This window comes from Pogoniulus pusillus, chromosome 13 (assembly GCF_015220805.1).
Source record: "Pogoniulus pusillus isolate bPogPus1 chromosome 13, bPogPus1.pri, whole genome shotgun sequence".
In the NCBI taxonomy this organism is placed as follows: Eukaryota; Metazoa; Chordata; class Aves; order Piciformes; family Lybiidae; genus Pogoniulus; species Pogoniulus pusillus.
Window position 1 is genome coordinate 31,078,055 of NC_087276.1, and position 19,480 is coordinate 31,097,534.

At 49.2% G+C, this 19,480-nt stretch overlaps 1 protein-coding gene across 2 annotated transcripts in view; it reads right to left on the minus strand.

Annotated features, from left to right (window-relative positions):
* Window positions 1-19,480, minus strand: part of VPS35L (VPS35 endosomal protein sorting factor like) — a 59,305-nt gene that overhangs the window by 1,097 nt on the left and 38,728 nt on the right. Inside the window, exons 27-30 of one of the 2 annotated variants that reach the window (XM_064153842.1) lie at window positions 9,183-9,322; window positions 7,012-7,177; window positions 4,519-4,637; window positions 278-424 (exon numbers count right to left, since the gene is read on the minus strand). In XM_064153842.1, coding sequence (XP_064009912.1) covers window positions 278-424; window positions 4,519-4,637; window positions 7,012-7,177; window positions 9,183-9,322 — 572 coding nt within the window. Of the gene's footprint in view, window positions 1-277; window positions 425-4,518; window positions 4,638-7,011; window positions 7,178-9,182; window positions 9,323-19,480 lie in introns of those variants that run through there. The other variant, XM_064153843.1, reaches the window with a different exon arrangement.

Genomic DNA, 19,480 nt, shown 5'->3' on the forward strand with positions numbered 1-19,480 from the left:
ATTAAGCAGCATTTAAAACAACTAAGGCTTTATTTCCAAGCTCATTAGATTATTAAGAGAGCAACTTGCAAAGATGTTGGATTTATTTAGATCAGGAAAAGGTCCCCTTTTACCCAGAGACAATCAAATCATAGAATCAACCAGGTTGGAAGAAACCTCCAAGCTCATCCAGTCCAACCCATCCCCCAGCCCTGTCCAATCAGCTGGACCCTGGCACTCAGTGCCTCATCCAATATCTCAGGAGCTAAGATTTCTCTGCAGTATTTGTTTTCCTTACCATGGTCTTGGTGTCAGCAAAGCCATGCTTCTGAGCAAGATTCCACAGGTTGACTGCAAGCTGGTTTAGTTTGTTGTTTCGTAGATCCCCGTGAGCTAGAATAGTGTTAAAGAAGCAGAGTGCCAGCTGGCTCTGACGCTTCAGGGTCTGGAATGAGAGAGGAGTTGCCTGCATCAGCACCCACTCATCCCAAACCAGGCTGCACTCACTTTAGTACACAGCAATCATTGCAGACACAAGAGCATGGGCACGTTTTCATCTTCCATTCACACTGCTACAAGCACTGGTTCACAGCCCTGAACCAACCCAGGCTGCTGTAAGTAAAACACTGCACAAGAGTCCTACCTCTCAGACCACTCTGGCACAGCTCTGGCACATTTTTAACTCAAGACTCCCTACATCTTCAAACAGAAATGATCCTCCCACCGAGCAGCTTTGCACTGCTGACACCATAGCTGTGTACATTTATCAATCTAGATCAATGCCACTTGAAGCTTCTTCCAGCAGCCTACTCTGCTTTTAGCCAACTAAAAATGTTTTCCCTGCTATTTTTTGGTTAAATATTTGTGCTATATTTGCAGCTACTTTCCCTAGAATTGCCAGAAAGGGGTCATGAGGACGACTCCTGCTTCACAGTAACCCCCCATGGAGGTGCACCATGCCCTTCGGCCTCTGTGGAGGAGTTCAGTGGCCCTACACTAAGCTTAGAGGGTAAGCAGAAGTTACTCAAATGCACCTGCAGATTCTGCCTCTTCCTACAGAGAACGTTTCAAAGGGCTAAAAGGATGAACTGTTATTAGTTGTATCCAAGACACAGGATTTGCTTACACTGCTGTGCTGGAGCTGTCCTTTGGGTTTTGCTCAAGGAAGACCATTGCTAAAAGCACAGCTGCACCTTACACAGAAACCAGAGTGGCAGAGCAGCAATGAACACACACAGCTGCCAGCTGAGCTCAGTGCTTCACCCCAGGCCTCTCAGTTCAGGACCTGCTAGGGTAGCTAATAGACAGCACTCAGGTACAGAGTTATAGGAAGAATGAGGCAGAGATAGGGATAGAGGTGCAGTGTTCACTGACTTGTGCACTCCTGACAGGATACCAATGCAGTCAGGCAGCCTCTGCCCTTTCCCTAAGGGACTGAGAGTGAATTCATTTCCATCCTCAGTGCCAGCAGAAGGGAGGTCAGATGCCATTAATCAAAGAAGTGGCACACACTGAGCAATCAGTCCTCCAAATAAATAAGGAAACGGAGACAGCCACAGTGTTAAGGAATTGGCTAACTAGAAAAGAGGACACAGCATGCCCCAAACCAGAAGTATCAGACTGCTACTGTACCTGTGTGACATGCAGAGGAGACTTATACATGCAGAGAGAACCCTGACCCATCAGGAGCATGCACCAGCACAGACTGGTGCAGATGCAATGCCCAAAGCTGCTCAGGGCCCCAGGAGAAGCTCCCTTAAGCACTAACAACACAAAATCAGTGAAAGGTGACAGCTCGTGCTGGACAGCTGCATTGGCCATTTCCATCCCTGTAGCTCCAAAAGCTGTTTGTAGGCTGAAAGTCCACCTGCCACTGGGGAGTGTGGAACTCTACTCCTTACCAGACAGTCCAGTCCAGTGGTGGTAACACAATGAGCAGGAATACAACAACGAAAGCTTAAATGCCTAAATATTACTCTAAGTATTCCTCTTCTGTCTCCTCCTGAACACAAACTTCCAAAGAGGTTCCTGGGAATTGCTTGGAGATTTAGGCTCAGGAAGTGGATCAATTCAATTACTGGGCAGGACGCAAAAGCAGCAGCACTGCAGTTTGAGCATGAACTGGAGAGGTTTCCCAGGCACTACCAGTGCACATCCAAAATCCAGTCCTTAAAACCAGGCTAATGTCCTGGCTCATCTGAAAGACAGGCACTTCACACAGGATCACACTTCAAACAGTATCCAGAAACATTCCAAAGCTGGGAAAATGAGATGCACACTGACTCTCACTCTGCTGGAGGAGGTCTCTCAGGCAGAATTTTGGCAGCTAGTCAGCAGCTACACAATGCAAAGCCAAGAGAGAGGCAGGCTCAGGTATGCAGTAAGTGCCACATGTGAGCATGAACACAGAAGTCCAACAAGATTTCATATGCTGAACAGACTGTTTGTGTAACAGGGCAGTGACCCCAACCCAAGGGAGGTTTCTCTGCCAGTGTGCTGCCAAGCCTGCTGCCATGGCCGAGAGCGAGTTGTGGGTGGCACTCCACCCCACAGGCAGCAAGGGGAAAGGAGCAGCTCAGCTATTTGGCAGCCATATCTATCATGGGACTAGCAATTCCCACACCAAGAAGAATTGGCAGCCCTCTAGACAGCACATGTTCCATGAGCTTTGGAGTAAGGCTGACAACAATGACACAAAGAACAAAGTGCATCACCCCAGAACGTGAGCCCCCTGGGTCCTGGCCCCTCCATGGAGTGCAGAGCAGCAGCCACACTTCATACAGTGTAACAGACCAAACCAGGATCTCACACAGTGGGGGACAACTGTGGCCAGCAATTCCAGTAGCCATTTCTTCTGCCAGACACCTATGTCATAAGGATACCCTGAGCCTGCTGCCAGAAAAGCACTTGTGCACTTAGGCTGCAGCTCTGAAGGTGCCCATAGCCTGCTGCTGTTCCCATGGACAGCTTTGGCTCTGGTCCCTAAGAGGCCACCTGCAGCAGCACAGAGCTCAGCACGGCCTGTGAGGCTGCTCCAAGGCACTAAACAGATCAGTCTCAGCCAAGTCTCCATGCTGATACAGCATCTGTTTGCTAGTGCTGCCTGAACTATGCAGCCCAAAACTAATCCTAGCCCCACTGTGATGATGGTGGCTACCTCCTTAAGATCCAAACCCAGGCATGGAGCACAGCAGGAGCTGCATGGAGCACAGCAGGTGCTCAATCCTCTCATTACACAACTGTCCCAAGGGACAACCCAAGTATCTAGAACCAGCAGCAGCTGATACAAATGCATTAATAACACAAGGGAACAGTGACTTGAGAAAGGAAATAACATCTGAGAAGACAGCAAGAACCAAGCTGCAGCTGGGAGCTCACATTCCACACAGGACCCTATTGCAGCACTCCTCTAGCACAGCAGCATGGTCAGAAGAGAAAGTGCCTTCTTTTGCATGCAGTCCTTGAAACAGCAGTCCAGGACCTCCCTCTAGAGTACTCAGTCTCAGAGACAGCTTCTGTTGGCTCAAGGTGCAGGAACACAGCTCTAGTTCAGACAGGCTGAAACATTTTACCCCTACACTGTCTGAAATTCTCCCTCTTGGGCCAACAACTGCAAGAGCAGCCTCCTGGGGCTGACTATAGGCAGACAGACACTCCTAAGAAAAAGAACTTCTCCCACACCAAATCTCTTCTCTCCATAACCAAACTACCTCAGTTAATTTAACGCTAACTCTAAGCTCATGGAGCATCATTTCCATAACCAGGCTGCTCCAGGCCTCAAGGTGGCTAACTGCTCTGCTGTCCTCATCCTGTGCTGCAGCAGAGGCACATCCTCTGGGGCACTGTCACAGTCGCCAGCACTGAGCACACCAGAGGAGCTTCTACTGCCTGTCAGCTCTATCAGGCTATCCATGTACAGCAAACAGCTAAGAGGGGAGCTTCACCTGCATCTTAGCAATGTACTATTTGGGGTCACAAAGGTGCTCAGAGGGCTGCAGCAGCTCTGCTATGAGGACAGGCTACAAGAGTTGGGGCTCTGCAGGTTGGAGAAGAGAAGGCTTTGAGGAGACCCTGGAGTGGCCTTCCAGTATCTGAAGGGGACTACAGAAGGTCTGGATAGGGACTATTTACAAGGTCTTGTAATGACAGGATGAGGAGGAATGGGTTTGAACTGGCAGATCACACTGGGTAATTCTGTGCTCCACAACCTCCCTGGAGGTGTTCAAGGCCAGGCTGGATGAGGTCTTGAGTGACCTATTCTAGTGGGAGGTGTCTCTGCCTATGGCAGGGGTTGGAACTGGATGATCCTTGAGGTCCATCCCAACCTAAACCATTTTATGATCATAGTTGCTAGATGATCTCTTGCACACCATTAGCCCCAGGCCTGCCTACATGAATGACTTACCCTTTAAACAAGTACAATTACTTAATTTCCTCTTGTTGTAAGGCTGATGGAGTGCCTGGGCAAGGAGGTGGTGCATTTATTCAACAGCAGAGCACTTCCAGTTTCGTACTGGATGGAGCTGAGTTGGAACATACCTCTTCTTTCCCAAGGGTTTTCAGATGATCCAGGATCTGTGCTATCACTGTTTCACACAGCTTATTTATTTCTGCCAGGAACTTGGAGTCTCCGCCATACAAGGCATCATTGGAATCAACTGCAGAGAGGAACTCAAGCTTAGGTCTGGCTCAAGAGCCATGCACTTGATTGCTACTGAAAACACCAGCTATTTATAGCAGACCAGGTTTGGAAGTTGTAAAATTACTCTTCTCCATGAAACACAAACAGAACAAGCATTTATTTAAGTGCCTACCACTTGGTTGCTGTCTCAGTTCTAGTTTAAGTTTCCCAGAGACTCAAATGTAGTTACTAGAACCAATAACAATTTCTAGGATGCCTTTCCCCCCCTTTTTTTTTCTTCCAAAGAAAAGGAATTAGATGTAGAGAGAAAAAGGTAGCTTTGACTTGGAGGTTAAAAGAGAAAGCTTTAACAATAAATAAAAGGTATTTGAGGGAGGGGAGTTACAAAGAGGTACAGGGGAGGAACAAGAAGATACAGTGTCTATCTATACAACCAGATCACTGGCAGTGGCTTTTGTCCACCTCGTGGACTGATGGCCATGCAGTAAAACAAGAGCAGCAGGAACAGGAGGGTGATGCTGCCAGGCAGGGAGGCAGGGCAAGAGAGAATGAAAGAGGAAGTTCCTCTGGTTTTATAGGGGGATAGACAGGAAGTGGGAGCAGGACAAACACTGCCCCTGGAGCAAGGCTTGGAGCCATTCCTGGGGAGGAGTCAGGAGGACCTGGCTCGGGGTCAAAACCACTCCCCCAGGATGGTTAACCCTTTACAGTTGCCTACTATGTTCTCTTGATTTTAGGAATAAAACACTGAAAAGAATCTCCTAGCTCAAAGCCACCCCTGGATTCAAGCAGGCTCAAAGTATCTGCCACAATTAAAGGCAAAGTAGCATTCAATGCCAAGTTGTGCTTCTGCCATCAAGAGAAGACTCTGCTCCCATCCCTTCAGGAAAGCGTGACTGGCAGCAGCAGCACTGGGGCTACTTTGTGTTTTGCTTAGTGAAAACAGCAAGATCTTCTTCCCCCCCCTAAAATAAAGCCCTGGCAACCTCAAACTCCTGGAGAGATATTCAGGAAGTGCATTTTCAGTCTCAAAGGCCTTGAAGGGTTTTTGGAAGGAGAAGGTTCTTGACATTTTTAGAGCTCTCTAATCGTGGGTTTAACCATGTGTATTGGTTTAATTTGTAATGGCTACGAAGAAGTTACACAAGAAATGTGCAAGGTTCAGTGCATTTTGGGTAAACTAGAGGGCATGCAAGACAAAAAGGGCTCCTCTCTTCCCAAGTAAACTCCGTTTTAGGAAGCTAAGGTGCTGTGGCCCACCTACAAGGAAAACATCATCCCCTAACCACAGGGGAACAAAACATCATCCCCTAACCACAGGGGAACAAAACATCATCCCCTAACCACAGGGGAACAAAACATCATCCCCTAACCACAGGGGAACAAAACATCATCCCCTAACTACAGGGGAACAAAACATCATCCCCTAACCACAGGGAACAAAGTTACCTGTTCATGGGTCCGTGCTTCTCTCCTTGACATCTCATTCATTTAGATTTCTCAGCTTGGGATTATGCAGCCTTTTTTTTTTTTGATCATATGTAAAAAAGGAGTGCAAGGAAAAGCAGCTAACCCACATCTCACTGCAGAATTTGAACTGCAGATTCACTACAGAGCAGCAGTTCAACTGACAGCCATTTGCTGAGCTGCTAACTGCAGGAGGTATTTTGTCATGGTTGGTAACTCTGGCAGACTGTTCACCAGAAGAACTGCAGGATATATTTCAGCCTTCCCCTTTGTGAGAGCCCTGTGCAAGTAGCAGACAAAGCCAAAAGAGCTTGGCCTCTCAGACTATGCTAATCTTGCCAGTGTGCTTTAAAAGCCTTCATTAGTACTCTACCTTGATTCAGTAACCTCTCTATAACAAGCTAATGATTCCAAAAAGACTGCAGCCGTTTTCTAAAGTGACCAATCTTTGGACTCTTCTTGTCTAGGTATTCTGAAGCTCCCTGTAAGTTGCCACCACAAGCTCCAAAGCTGAAAGCCTGTCTTCAAAGCAGCAAAGAAAGCATTTAAATGAGGGAGAGTGGGCACTACATTCTGAAAGCTGGAGTTGGGAACACATGCAAATGAAACTCCAGCAATAAAGAGGAATCAAGCTGATAGTCTGGACTCCAGGAAAAACTGACAGAGATGTAACATTCACCTTTAGAGTACCTGCAACACCACCACCAGGAGCAAACTAAGCAAAGGCCTCTGCAGAGATCCACTCTACAGATTGTACATCTGCTTGGGAACCTCCTGAGATTATTTTAAGCTGCAGTACCTGGCCCTGCAGAGGCTAAGAATCCCCTCTGTACGGCTGCTGAGCTCTGTTAAGTAGGTGCAGAGCCCAAATGCAAGGCTAAGGCCAGGGCAGCAGCAGGCTCGGAGCCAGGCTGAGGCGTTACCTTTATCCACGCGGTAGATGTACACCTCCTGAGCCATGGCAGACAGCAGGTGCAGAACGTTGGTGTAAATCCTGACTTTGTCGTCGCTGTTATCCTCCCAGGTGTAATCCTGGATCACATTCAGCAGTCCTCGCGTGAGGAACAGCACTCCTTGCTCTGGATGGTCCTAGGCAAAAGGAGAGCAGAGAAGTCAACCCCACCACAGCCACCCCAAAACAGAAAGGGAGGCAGCTGCACTGGCGGTCAAGCTGACAACTGCTCCTCTCAAGTGTGTTTCCTGCAAACCCTTTGAAAAGTCTGTTTCAGTTTCCCCTCAAAGCTCCCCTGTGAGCCTTAACCATAAACCTGCTCCAGGCAGCCTCCACAGACACTTTGTGCTTTGTGTTCCAGTCATGGGGGACTAGCACAGAACTGACTGTCAGATTCTTAACAGCTGAGCCTCTGCAATTAAACACACTGGGCAGGGAGTCTTGAACTGTTGCTCGTCCAACGTCAGTCAGCTACAGCAACAAGTAGAGGACTCCAAGTGCTGAGCTTCAGAAGAACACCTGCACTGGGAAGGCAAAGTTGCCATCAGCAATCTTCACTGTGAATACCCTTGCTCAGGTGTCAGACTTGGAGCACTCTGCTAGAATCAAAGAATGGTTTAGGTTGTAAGGGACCTCAAGGATCATCCAGTTCCAACCCCCTGCCACAGGCACCCACTAGAACAGGTTGCTCAAGGCCTCACCCAGCCTGGCCTTGAACACCTCCAGAATGCCACTTTTCTGCAGGGATCTGTGGAGCAGGAAGTGATGCTTACACAGTTGAGTGATGGTGAGATTCCATCCTACTCCAAATCCAGTGAAGCACAAGGTGCTACTGAGAGAGGCAATGCTGTACCTTCACCTCCAAACAGCTGTTCCCATTTTGCAGCCAATAACCAAATGAGTTCAGCTTCCTTGTGAAAAACCAACCAGTGCATCTCCCAGTCCTAAAAGCCCAATCCACTCGAGACTTTTAAAGAGGAAAGCCGAAACAGTCTGCCAGTCCCAGTGTTACTGTGATGGTTTGGGTGTTACCTGACACCCCCCCACTACACTTAAGAAAACCACCCAGACTAGACTTAGCCAGCTGGCAGTTAAGGAATGAAGTTATACTTGCAGCTTAGCACAATATACAAGCAGATATATACCCAAACATATACAGTTATAGACAAGTTAAAAGTAACACAATATCTCTCCCAGAAATCAGAGTCCCCAGGACAGCTCCTGGCCCAAACCTCCTTCCCTCTCCCTCTTTCCTTCTCTTCAGTGTCTCAGTTCTAGCTTAACTTTCCCAGAGACTCAAATACAGTTACTAGAACCAATTTCTAGGATGCCTTTCCCTCTTGCCCCTTTTTTCAAAGGAAAGGAACTAGATGCAGAGAGGAAAAGGTAAAACACACCCAATAAATAGCCTCACTTCGACTTGAAAGTTAAAAGAGAAAGCTTTAACAATAAATAAAAGGTATTTGAGGGAGGGGAGTTACAAAGAGGTAGAGGGAAGGGAACAAGATACACAATCTACCTGCACAACCAGATCGCTGGCAATGGGCTTTGTCTGCCTTGGGGACTGGTGGCCGTGTGGCAAAACAAGAGCAGCAGGAACAGGAGGGTGATGCTACCAGGCAGGGGGCAGGGCAAGAGAGAACAACACAGGAAGCCCCTCTGTTTCTACAGGGGGCTAGACAGCAAGTGTGCTAAGCACTACACCTGGAGTAAGGCTCAGACCCATGCCTGGGGAGGAGTCAGGAGGACCTGGGATCGGGGTCAAGACCGCTCCCCCAGGAGGGTTAACCCTCTACATTCAGAAATAACCAGATCAACCCACGTATGTCTCACGTGACAAATCTGGAGATCTGAGGTGGGATGTCAAAAAGACAACAATGGAGTCAGGAAAAAGGGCTTAGGTTGAAGTAGAGCTAGGACAGAGCCAGCCACAGAGCCAGCCAGAAGTGAGGGCTGACTGCGCAGTGTGTGAGCAGTGAGTGTCCTATCTGTATTCTGACTAGGTGCATTTCTCAGCAGAAGAATGAGGGACACAGGCTACTGCTGGCTTTCTCTTTTCTTCTGACAGCTGAGGATTCCATTTCTCTCAGGAAAACATTCCAGGCAGCCTCAAACCAGCGCAGTTCCTCGCACACAACTTACCGGCACAACCAACAGCGTGGAAAAAAAATTACACAGGAATTCCAAGAGGAAGGCATCAGAAGGTCTCATCTTCCCGTCCACACTGATCATTTTGGGCACTTCAGGAACAAGGCTCACTGCAGCTTTGAAAAAAGCATCAGCTACAAAACAAAAACCACAGGTGCTGGGTTATCCTCCAACTGCGACAGCAGCCATGCCTGTCCCCACTGACTGCTCCCATTCTGAGGGCAAACCTCTGCTCACCTGCCTGGAACTCGGGACTCAGAGCCCAAAACTGTGGGAGTTAAATGATGCTGGGCTCTCAAAAGAACTTACCACATCACCTGAGACTTTGCCATTTCAATCATCCTCTTCTTAACGAGCAGACACCACTGCTTCACAGAATCACAGGATCAATCAGGTTGGAAGAGAGCTCCAAGCTCATCCAACCCAACCTAGCACCCAGCCCTGGCCAAGCAACCAGACCATGGCACTAAGTGCCCCAGCCAGGCTTGGCTTCAACACCTCCAGCCACGGTGACTCCACCACCTCCCTGGGCAGCCCATTCCAATGCCAATCACTCTCTCTGCCAGCAATTTCCTCCTCACATCCTGCCTATGTATTACACATGGCAATGAAAACATAATCGAAAGTCAGCAGGGTTCCAAACTGACTTAAGAAATGCTAATAGCAGGGGAATGAGGAATCCAAAGGGGGAGGGTGAACAGATCCTGCCATCCTGTTTGCTACTGCACAGAATCACAGCATGCTTCAGGATGGAAGGGACCTCAAAGCGCAGCCAGTTCTAACCTCCTCCCACAGGCAGGGACACCTCCCACTAGAACAGGTCACTCAAGGACTCATCCAACCTGGCCTTGAACACCTCCCTGGGCAACCTGTGCCAGTGTCTCACCACCCTCAACCTGTGCCAGTGTCTCACCACCCTCACTGCAAAGAACCCTTCCCTAATATCTAGTCTGAGTCTCCCCTCTGCCACTTCAAACCCATTCCTCCTCATCCTGGCATTACCAGACCTTGTCAACAGTCACTCCCCAGCCTTCCTTTAGCCCCCTTCAGGCACTAGAAGGCCACTTCAAGGTCTCCTCCAAGCCTTCTCTTCTCCAGCCTGCACAGCCCAAACTCTCTCAGCCTGTCCTCAAAGCAGAGCTGCTGCAGCCCTCTCAGCATCTTGGTGGCCTCTTCTGGACTGGCTCCAACAGTTTCATGTCCTGCTTGTCCTGGGAGCTCCAGAACTGCACCCAGGACTGCAGGTGGGGTGTGAGGAGAGCAGAGCCAAGGGGCAGAATCCCCTCCCTGTCCCTTCTGCCCACACTGCTCTTGCTGCAGCCCAGCACAGGGTTGCTGTCTGGGCTGCACTCACCCTGCAGGCTCCTGTGGAGCTTTTCATCACCCCAGACCCCCAGCCACTCCTTCACAAAAGGCTGTTGAAGTTTTAAGGAAGGACAAACAACCTCACTTCTCTAGGTCTTTAGTCACAAGTAGCACCAGAGGCTGAGGCACTGCTGCTGGTCACCCAGATGCTTCTTTCCAAGAAGCACAGCACAGGAGTTACAGAAACCATCAAGCATTGGGGCCTTGGCAGAACAGCTGTCGAGAGATTTTTGCATAACTCTTACTTGTGCCTCTAACACTACCAAACAACCCAACCCAACCCAACCAAAATACTAGAGCAGTTTATTCACAGAGCAACATCTTCCCTCTTAGCATATTCAGGAGGTATTTTAGGGCAAAAGTTCATTAAAATGTTTCTGACAGCAACATTGGTTTGCACTTTCTCAAGTACACTTCAAAACACCAAAGTATCCAAATCCCATTGAAGCTGTTCAGCCACAAGCTTCAAAGCACCCTTCAGAATTAATACTGTCCCTTCATTTTACAGCAGCAGAAACTGAGGCCAGGAAATCAAACTTTAGCAAAGAGAAGAGGAGAACTTCTGGTGAAAGCCAAGAGGTGGCATGGAGATCCCAGTGCCAGGAAGGCATGGGCACTCCCAGCACTGCTGCTTGCTCTGGAAAATTTCATTTAAGCACATAAGACTCCAAGCAAATCTGCTAAATATAGCACCAGCTGGTATCTAATTTAAGCTTCTGAGGAATACCAGGGGAACATGTGCTTTGGAAAAAGAGTCATTCTCTGACTCCTATTTCCTTTCAGCACACGAGTGAGTGCTCAAGCCCTTCTGGACACCTCCGTGTTAGAGCACAGCCCCCTTCAGTCAATCAGCAGGCTTCATTTCATCCTGCACCTTTATTTTGGAGATGGAAGAATGGGGGTTTGGTTTATGGCATCCTGGGCTGCCTCAGGAGCAGTGTGGGCAGCAGGACAAGGGAGGTTCTTCTGCCTCTGTGCTCAGCACTGCTCAGGCCACACCTTGAGTGCTGTGTCCAGTTCTGGGCTCCCCAGCTCAAGAGAGATGTTGAGGTGCTGGAAGGTGTCCAGAGAAGGGCAGCAAGGCTGGGGAGAGGCCTGGAGCACAGCCCTGTGAGGAGAGGCTGAGGGAGCTGGGGGGTGTGCAGCCTGCAGAAGAGGAGGCTCAGAGAGTGATTGGCATTGGAATGGGCTGCCCAGGGAGGTGGTGGAGTCACCATCCCCAGAGGTGTTGAAGCCAAGTCTGGCTGGGGCACTCAGTGCCATGGTCTGGTTGCTTGGCCAGGGCTGGGTGCTAGGTTGGGCTGGGTGAGCTTGGAGCTCTCTTCCAACCTGGCTGATTCTATTTCAAATGAACTGTAAGTTTATACAGCCAACCCAAAAGAAGGCAAGGAGTCCTCTCTGAGCCGTACTGGGGATGGAAAGCAGCAGCAGATGCTGGTTCTAGCAGGAGCAAAGGAGTTGCTGTCTCTCCCACAGCTGTCTCAGCAGGAAAAGAACCAGCATACCCCACATCACCACATCATGCACACATGAGACAAGGCAACGAGAAACGGGTCTCAGAAAACACTCAGCACAGCAAAGCAGCCAAGCCTGCGCAGAGAAGGCTCCTGACTGCTGAAGCTACTGCACAAGGGGCAGGAGTGAGCTGTGCAGCAGCCGAAGAGCTGAGCTGCCAAGTCCCTCACCTTCATCTACTGCCTGCTCCCCCAGCAACCACAGCCCCAGACATTCACCTCTAAACTTCTGCCACAGCTCAAACCCGAGACCTCTTCACCGTAAAGAACTGCACTTTGATTCAGTTTACTCTCCCTGACCTCCTGCCGCTGCTCTCACCTGGTAGAGGTGGCTCAGGGCTAGGAGCTGCCTCTCCACCCCTGCTCCCGAGAGCAGCATGTGCAGCTCCTCTGCGGGCAGCTGCTGGCCATCAGGAGAGCCCCTCCGCACCGCAGATGGCTCACCCTTGCTGGGACAAGCTCCTCTCTGCCTCCAGCCTTTTCTCCCCTAACCGCGGCATCACACAGCTGCTGCCTCCCTGCTGTCTCCATGGGGCTGCTGTCCTCCACCGCCGGGCTGTACTTGCAGGTCACCCTGCAACACCCTCCCCCACCCTGAGACTGTGGCTGCCCCAGCACAAAGGGGAGATTCAGGGCTCCTGCACCCACACTTTTATTTCTTCCTCCAGGCCTTGTTCCCTCTGCCCTCCAAACGACGCAGCAAAGCAGTTGAAGTGCAACACAGCACAAAGCAGGTAGCTGCACTTTCTGCTACAGAGATGGGGATTTCACTTGGGTACAACCAGGAGCACTGCTAAGAGAAGAGTATGTCCCTTTTGCTCCAAGTTCAACCAGTCTGTGCTAACCACATAACGATTCTTACACTGGACCACTACAGCACATTTACCCCAGCAAAAATAAATTCACTTTAATTCAAAGGTGTTATCAGAGACTTTGCAGAAAGCTAAGTGTCCTCCAAACACCTTCCTCACTTGTAGAGAGCTGCCAGGAGTATGCATCATGCTCTGAGTTTGGAGCCAAAGGTCACTAAAAAGATTGTCACAGATGTGCTGCTTCCTCAGGAGCTATTAAATGAGCATCAGTATTTAATTCTGACTTGCACTGACTCTGAGGTGAAGCAGTGAAACATAGAATCAGCCAGGCTGGCAGAGAGCTCCAAGCTCAGCCAGCCCAACCTAGCACCCAGCCCTGCCCAACCAACCAGACCATGGCACTAAGTGCCCCAGCCAGGCTTGGCTTCAACACCTCCAGGTACAGCCACTCCACCACCTCCCTGGGCAGCCCATTCCAATGCCAATCACTCTCTCTGCCAGGAACTTCCTAACAACATCCAGCCTGGACCTGCCCTGTTGCAGCCTGAGATTGTGTCCCCTTCTTCTGTTGCTGCTTGCCTGGCAGCAGAGCCCAACCCCACCTGGCTACAGCCTCCCTTCAGGTAGTTGTAGACAGCAATGAGCTCTGCCCTGAGCCTCCTCTGCTGCAGGCTACACACCCCCAGCTCCCTCAGCCTCTCCTCACAGGGCTGTGCTCCAGGCCTCTCCCCAGCCTTGCTGCCCTTCTCTCAACACCTTCCAGCACCTCAACATCTCTCTGCAATGGAGGAGCTCAGAACTGGACACAGCACTCCAGGGGTGGCCTGAGCAGTGCTGAGCACAGGAGCAGAAGAACCTCCCTTGTCCTGCTGGCCACACTGCTCCTGAGCCAGCCCAGGATGCCATTAGCTCTGCTGCCCACCTGGGCACTGCTGCCTCATCTTCAGCTACTATCAGTGGTATTTATATCTTTTAAAAGAAGTGGATCTATAAAGCTGCCTCTGGTGGGATGATTAAAGAGAAAGCAACACACCTGACTGGCTTCCAAAAGGTGTAAGGGAGCACTTAAAACCCACAATGTTATGTTCTTAATGTACAGTGCAGGATGCTGTTTTCTGATCTGCCTGAAGGACAGTACCACACTGCTTCTGAAGTAAGGCACTGTTAATTTGGCTAAGGGGAAAAGCAGCCTGCACATTCCAACAAATCATCATGATAAAAGTCTTCCCAGGCTGCTGTTAGTGTCTTGTGCAGTGCTCCAAACGTGACATACTTCATGCTTCACTAAACTCATCCTTTTACAGTAGCTCCTTCATTCTGGTTCACCACAATCCTATGAATCCTTCCCCAGGCATAGATGCTGACCTTCAGGCTACAGAAACTAACAGCCTGGGCTCTCCAGGTCAGCAGCTCCAGTGATACTCTACAGAAGCAGCAACTGGAATCCACGCTGAACGTTCTGCTGCTGTCAGTACTCCTAACAGCTCCTCCACACCCACCTGCAGCCATACAGACACACAAACCTGGGTGCAGCAGCTATTCCTACAGCTCACAGAGAGGCTTAGGTTGGAAGGGACCAACTTGTTTGCTACTGCATAGAATCACAGAATGCTTTAGGCTGGAAAGGACCTCAAAGTTCAGCCAGTTCAAACTCCCTGCCATAGGCAGGGACACCTCCCACTAGAACAGGTCACTCAAGGACTCATCCAACCTGGTCCTGAGCACCTCCAGGGAGGTTGTGGAGCACAGAAGCACCCAATGTGGTCAAAGATCACATTGGGTCATTCTGTGCTCCACAACCTCCCTGGGCAACCTGTGCCAGTGTCTCACCACCCTCACTGCAAAGAACCCTTTCCTAACATCCACTTTCAATCTCTCCTCTGCCACTTCAAACCCATTCCTCCTCATCCTGTCATTACCAGACCTTGTCAGTAGTCCCTCCCCAGCCCTCCTGCAGCCCCCTTCAGATACTGCAAGGCCACTCCAAGGTCTCCTCCAAGCCTTCTCTTCTCCAGGCTGCACAGCCCCAACTCTCAGCCTGTCCTCAGAGCAGAGCTGCTGCAGCCCTCTGAGCATCTTGGTGGCCTCCTCTGCACTGGCTCCAACACTTCCATGTCCTGCTTGTGTTGGGGGCTCCAGAGCTGCACCCAAGACTGCACCTGGGGTCTGGGGAGAGCAGAGCCAAGGGGCAAAATCCCCTCTCTTACCCTGCTGCCCACACTGCTCTTGCTGCAGCCCAGCACAAGGTTGTGTCTGGGCTGCACTCACACTGCAGGCTCCAGTTGAGCTTTTCATCACCCCAGACCCCCAGGTCCTGTTCCTCAGGGCTGCTCTCAGCCATTCCCCACCTGACCTGTACCTGTGCTTCGGATTGCACTGACCCAGGTGCAGGATCTCTCCACACAGAAAAATGTAGGCAGTTAAACTAATTTAAAGCTTCAGACTAGGGAAAAAAAAGCCAAGGAGAAACTAAGACATTAGAGATGGTGACATACTCAATCTCCTCAAGGCCACCTCCAAAGAGCAAGAGGCAGTTAGCTGGACATACCCTCACAAACTATTTTTAGTCAGAGATACAATTACACAAGGCTAAGTCCACCCAACTGACAAGCCCAGGGACCACATGCAGCTCCTGCATTCCACATCACCCTTGTGCCCTACAGCACTCCCAGCTCTGTTTCAGCTACTCTGAAGACTTTGCTTTCCCAATCGACAGAGGTTAGAAATGTAATGAATCCTTTTACTCCAGAGCACAGGAAATTAATGGGAAGGAAGCAGGGAAGGCTGGGGGAGGGATTGGTGTTGCCTGGGTTTTGCCTTTGCTGTTACATAAACGAACACATCACTGTTCTGACAGTCGAGCACTGCAAACATTTGTAGCTCCTGGCACGGCTGAGGACACTGTGAAAGTTCTGCCACATTGCTGAAACGTGTAGCCTTGAGCTACTGAACATTCCTTTGTCTTAAAATCCTCTACACATCACTTCCAGTCCAAAAGCTACAAAGAATTATTTGAAGGAACCAAGATAAAATAAGAAAATGAATGCATGAACTGGAATGTACTACATTAGCTCTTACTATTTCATGCTAATTCGTGCTATAAATTAGGTGCAGATAAAGAGGTAATTCTGTGGATGAAGCTTGCCAGGGCTAGCTTTAGGAACAGCTTGATTAGAGATTGGCACCAAGGCCTTACTGCTTCCAGCCAAAGGCGTGCAGGGAAAAGGGAGGTTTGCACAGGGAGATCATGCAGTATGAGCAAGGACACTAGATGGAAGACATTGCATTCCTCGGCTGTAATCAGTGAGTGCAAGGCAAAACCACCATCCTACCCCCTCAAAAAACAAAGGCAATAACCCCACCCCAAGTTTCAGCCTGCCTCCACATTCCATGTCATCTCCAAACATGGTGTGTAAAGAATCACAGAATCAACCAGGTTGGAAGAGACCTCCAAGCTCATCCAGCCCAACCTAGCACCCAGCCCTGGCCAATCAACCAGACCATGGCACTAAGTGCCCCAGCCAGGCTTGGCTTCAACACCTCAAGGGACAGTGACTCCACTGCCTCCCTGGGCAGCCCATTCCAATGCCAATCACTCCCTCTAGGAAGAACTCTGTGTAAAGAGAGTTTCATGAGTAATGCTGGAAACATGAGAATTATGAATGTTATCACTGAATGCTGTAGTTTCTTTTGTTAATATAGAATCAGAGAATGGTTTAGGTTGGAAGGCATCTCAAAGCTCAGCCAGTTCCAAACCCTGCTATAGGCAGGGACACCTCTTACTGGAACAGGTCACTCAAGGACTCATCCAACCTGGGCTTGAACACTTCCAGAGAGGTTGTGTTGCACAGAATCACCCAATGATTGAAGAGTCTGTGCTCCACAACCTCCCTGGGCAACCTGTGCCAGTGTCTCACTGCAAAGAACCCTTTCCTAACATCCACTTTCAGTCTCCCCTCTGCCAGTTCAAACCCATTCCTCCTCCTCCTGTCATTACCAGACCTTGTCAGTAGTCCCTCCCCAGCCTTCCTGTAGCCCCCTTCAGATACTGAAAGGCTACTATAAGGTCTTCCTGAAGCCTTCTCTTCTCCAGGCTGAAGAGTCCCAACTCTTGTAGCCTGTCCTCAGAACAGAGGTCCTGAAGTAAGTTTTTAAACAAGCAGACTCCAGAGAGGAGAAAAAAAAAAAATCCAAGAGTGAGAAGCCAAAATGGATCTGCAGAGACAAATCCTTCCTCCCAAGTCTCTCAAGTTTTCCTCAGAACCACCAAGTCTGTGTTTCAAAGTGACCCACTCGACACAAAGACTCTTAAAAAAACATACAGCAGTGTCTCTCACACAAGAGGCTCTTACAAAATTAAGCTGACAATAGAGGAGAGAAGTCCTCCCAAGGTTCCATAGCAAAGGCTGGGGTGGATGAGGCAAGGAGCAGTGAAATGACTGCTACGTTCCTTAAGAAGTTTTGCAGAGACCTGTCCTTAGGATGGGCTGGGAGGTGACAGTGCTGCAGCCTGGTCTGGAATGTGACTGCAGAGCAGGGCAGATGGATCTCATGATTCTGAGCAAGAGAGCAGCAGATGAAGTCTAATATTAGTAAGGCATGTGGGGAAAGAAGCAGCCCTTGGTATAAGTATAGAAAGATAATCTCTAAATAGGCTATTCACACTCATGAGGGATGTTAGAGTCATTATAGATGCTTTCTTGAAAGCTGCATCCTCAAACAGCTGTAGAAAAGGCAAGGCAATTCCAAGAATGATCCAGGCAGTAATTGTACTACTCACAGAGCTCCTGGGCACCTACACCTGGAATGCAGCCCTGAGCTCCCTGCTTCCCAAAGGACAAAACGAGCCAAGAATCATGTTTTTTCCACAGTATCAGTGCATGCAGCTGCCCTCCAAGTGGCAGACTCAGCTAACAATTAGAAACCATTCAGAAATAAATCCCTAAAGGACAGACTTCCAAGCAGCATGGAACTGTGGAGCTCACTGTCACACGCAGTTACAAGGGCCAGAAAGTACACATTTACTAACACTTCAGATTCCTAAGGATTGCTTCATCTAAGGTCATTAAACACTGTGCTCCATTTGCAACCTTTGTTGAAGGATGTGTTTAGACCACCTGCAGCTGCAAGCCAGGAAGCATCATTCTGCATTATTGTTTGCTGAGTGTTGCCTCAGTAGATGCTGCTAGACACTTTCAAAAGCAAGTCATAGGCTAGACAGAGACAGACTTGAGGAACTGACAAACTGACACAAAATGCTGGTCTGAAAAGCTTACAGAGACAGAGATGCCAATGCTCCTAAATCATGTGCAAAAGCTACTGGTTGGGATGGAGAGAGGAACAAGAAGCAGGTCAGTGAATGGGAGAAGGTTCCAGCTCTGGAAATCTCAGGTAACAGTAAGCTCATCCTTTTGTTCACATGGCTGGTAAGGAAAACAAGCTCTCATCAGCTTCTCCCAAAGCTGCTTTGCTGCCTTCAAGGCAAAGAGTATTCCAGAAGGTAACACAGACAGTACACATGCATCTCACCAGAACCTGCAACTGAGAAATCCTCTTCAGCTTCTTATGTCTCTAAATTCTTTGCCTGAGATTGTCTCTCTGTATTCCATTGACACTTTTCAGATCTGTTTCAGGAGATCAGGAAGGAATACCAACAACTGTGAAATGGCACTACAACGCCATTAAACTACGATTAAGAATTACTGATTTGCTCCTCCATCCCATACGTCCTCCAAAGTGGGGCTGAAGCCTGCCATAGTTAGAACACATCCATGGGAAAGAAACATTTTCTTTAACAGAAGAAACTTCTTTTGCAATGTAGTGAAAGTGTTTCAGCTGCACTTGAAGAACAGAACAAGCACCTAGAAGCACACTGAGCACTGCACGCTTTAGAACTGAATCTGCCTTTGCTAAAGGGAATCAAGATCTGTGTCAGTTGATCTGGAGGACAAAGACTCTGTTTTTCTGAAGGTTTATGTTTGATAACAGCCCAGTGCAGTTAGTCATCCAGAGATGGCTGAATGACTTGATTCACTCAGCATGCTACTTCTGAGGGGAGGATCTCACAGCCTTTAGAACAGAAGTGCTGCTCAAGACACGGCAGCAGAAAGTTGTCTCACCTGTACCCACCTGATGAATGCTGTGGCCAACAATCAGAACGTCCTACTGCCTGCTCCTTAGCAGGCAGAGCAGCACTTCCACGGGGAGGAAAGGTGCAACTGAAATAAAAGCTCTGCCTCACAAATCCCTAAGTGACAGAAGGGAGCATGCATTTCATCTCACTTGAGTCCAGGCACTCCCTCTGCCAGCAAGCATGAGTGAGGAGTGTCTATTATTCCGCCCTGGCAGCACGCAGTGATCTGTGGCTCAGTTAGGAGAGGTGGGAAGCACATCTCTATAAACTAACCTCTTCCTTTCTAAGGTGGGCTCTGCAGAGGCTCTACAGAGGTTCAAAATACACATCCAGGACTAAACCACCTAAACCATTCTGAATGTAATCACAAATTCACTTCATTTAAAGCCCTTCTTGGAGACAAGAGAGACAACAGTCACGTTTGATACAGGTCGAATGGCACAGCTGCACAGAGAGCCACCAGCGAGC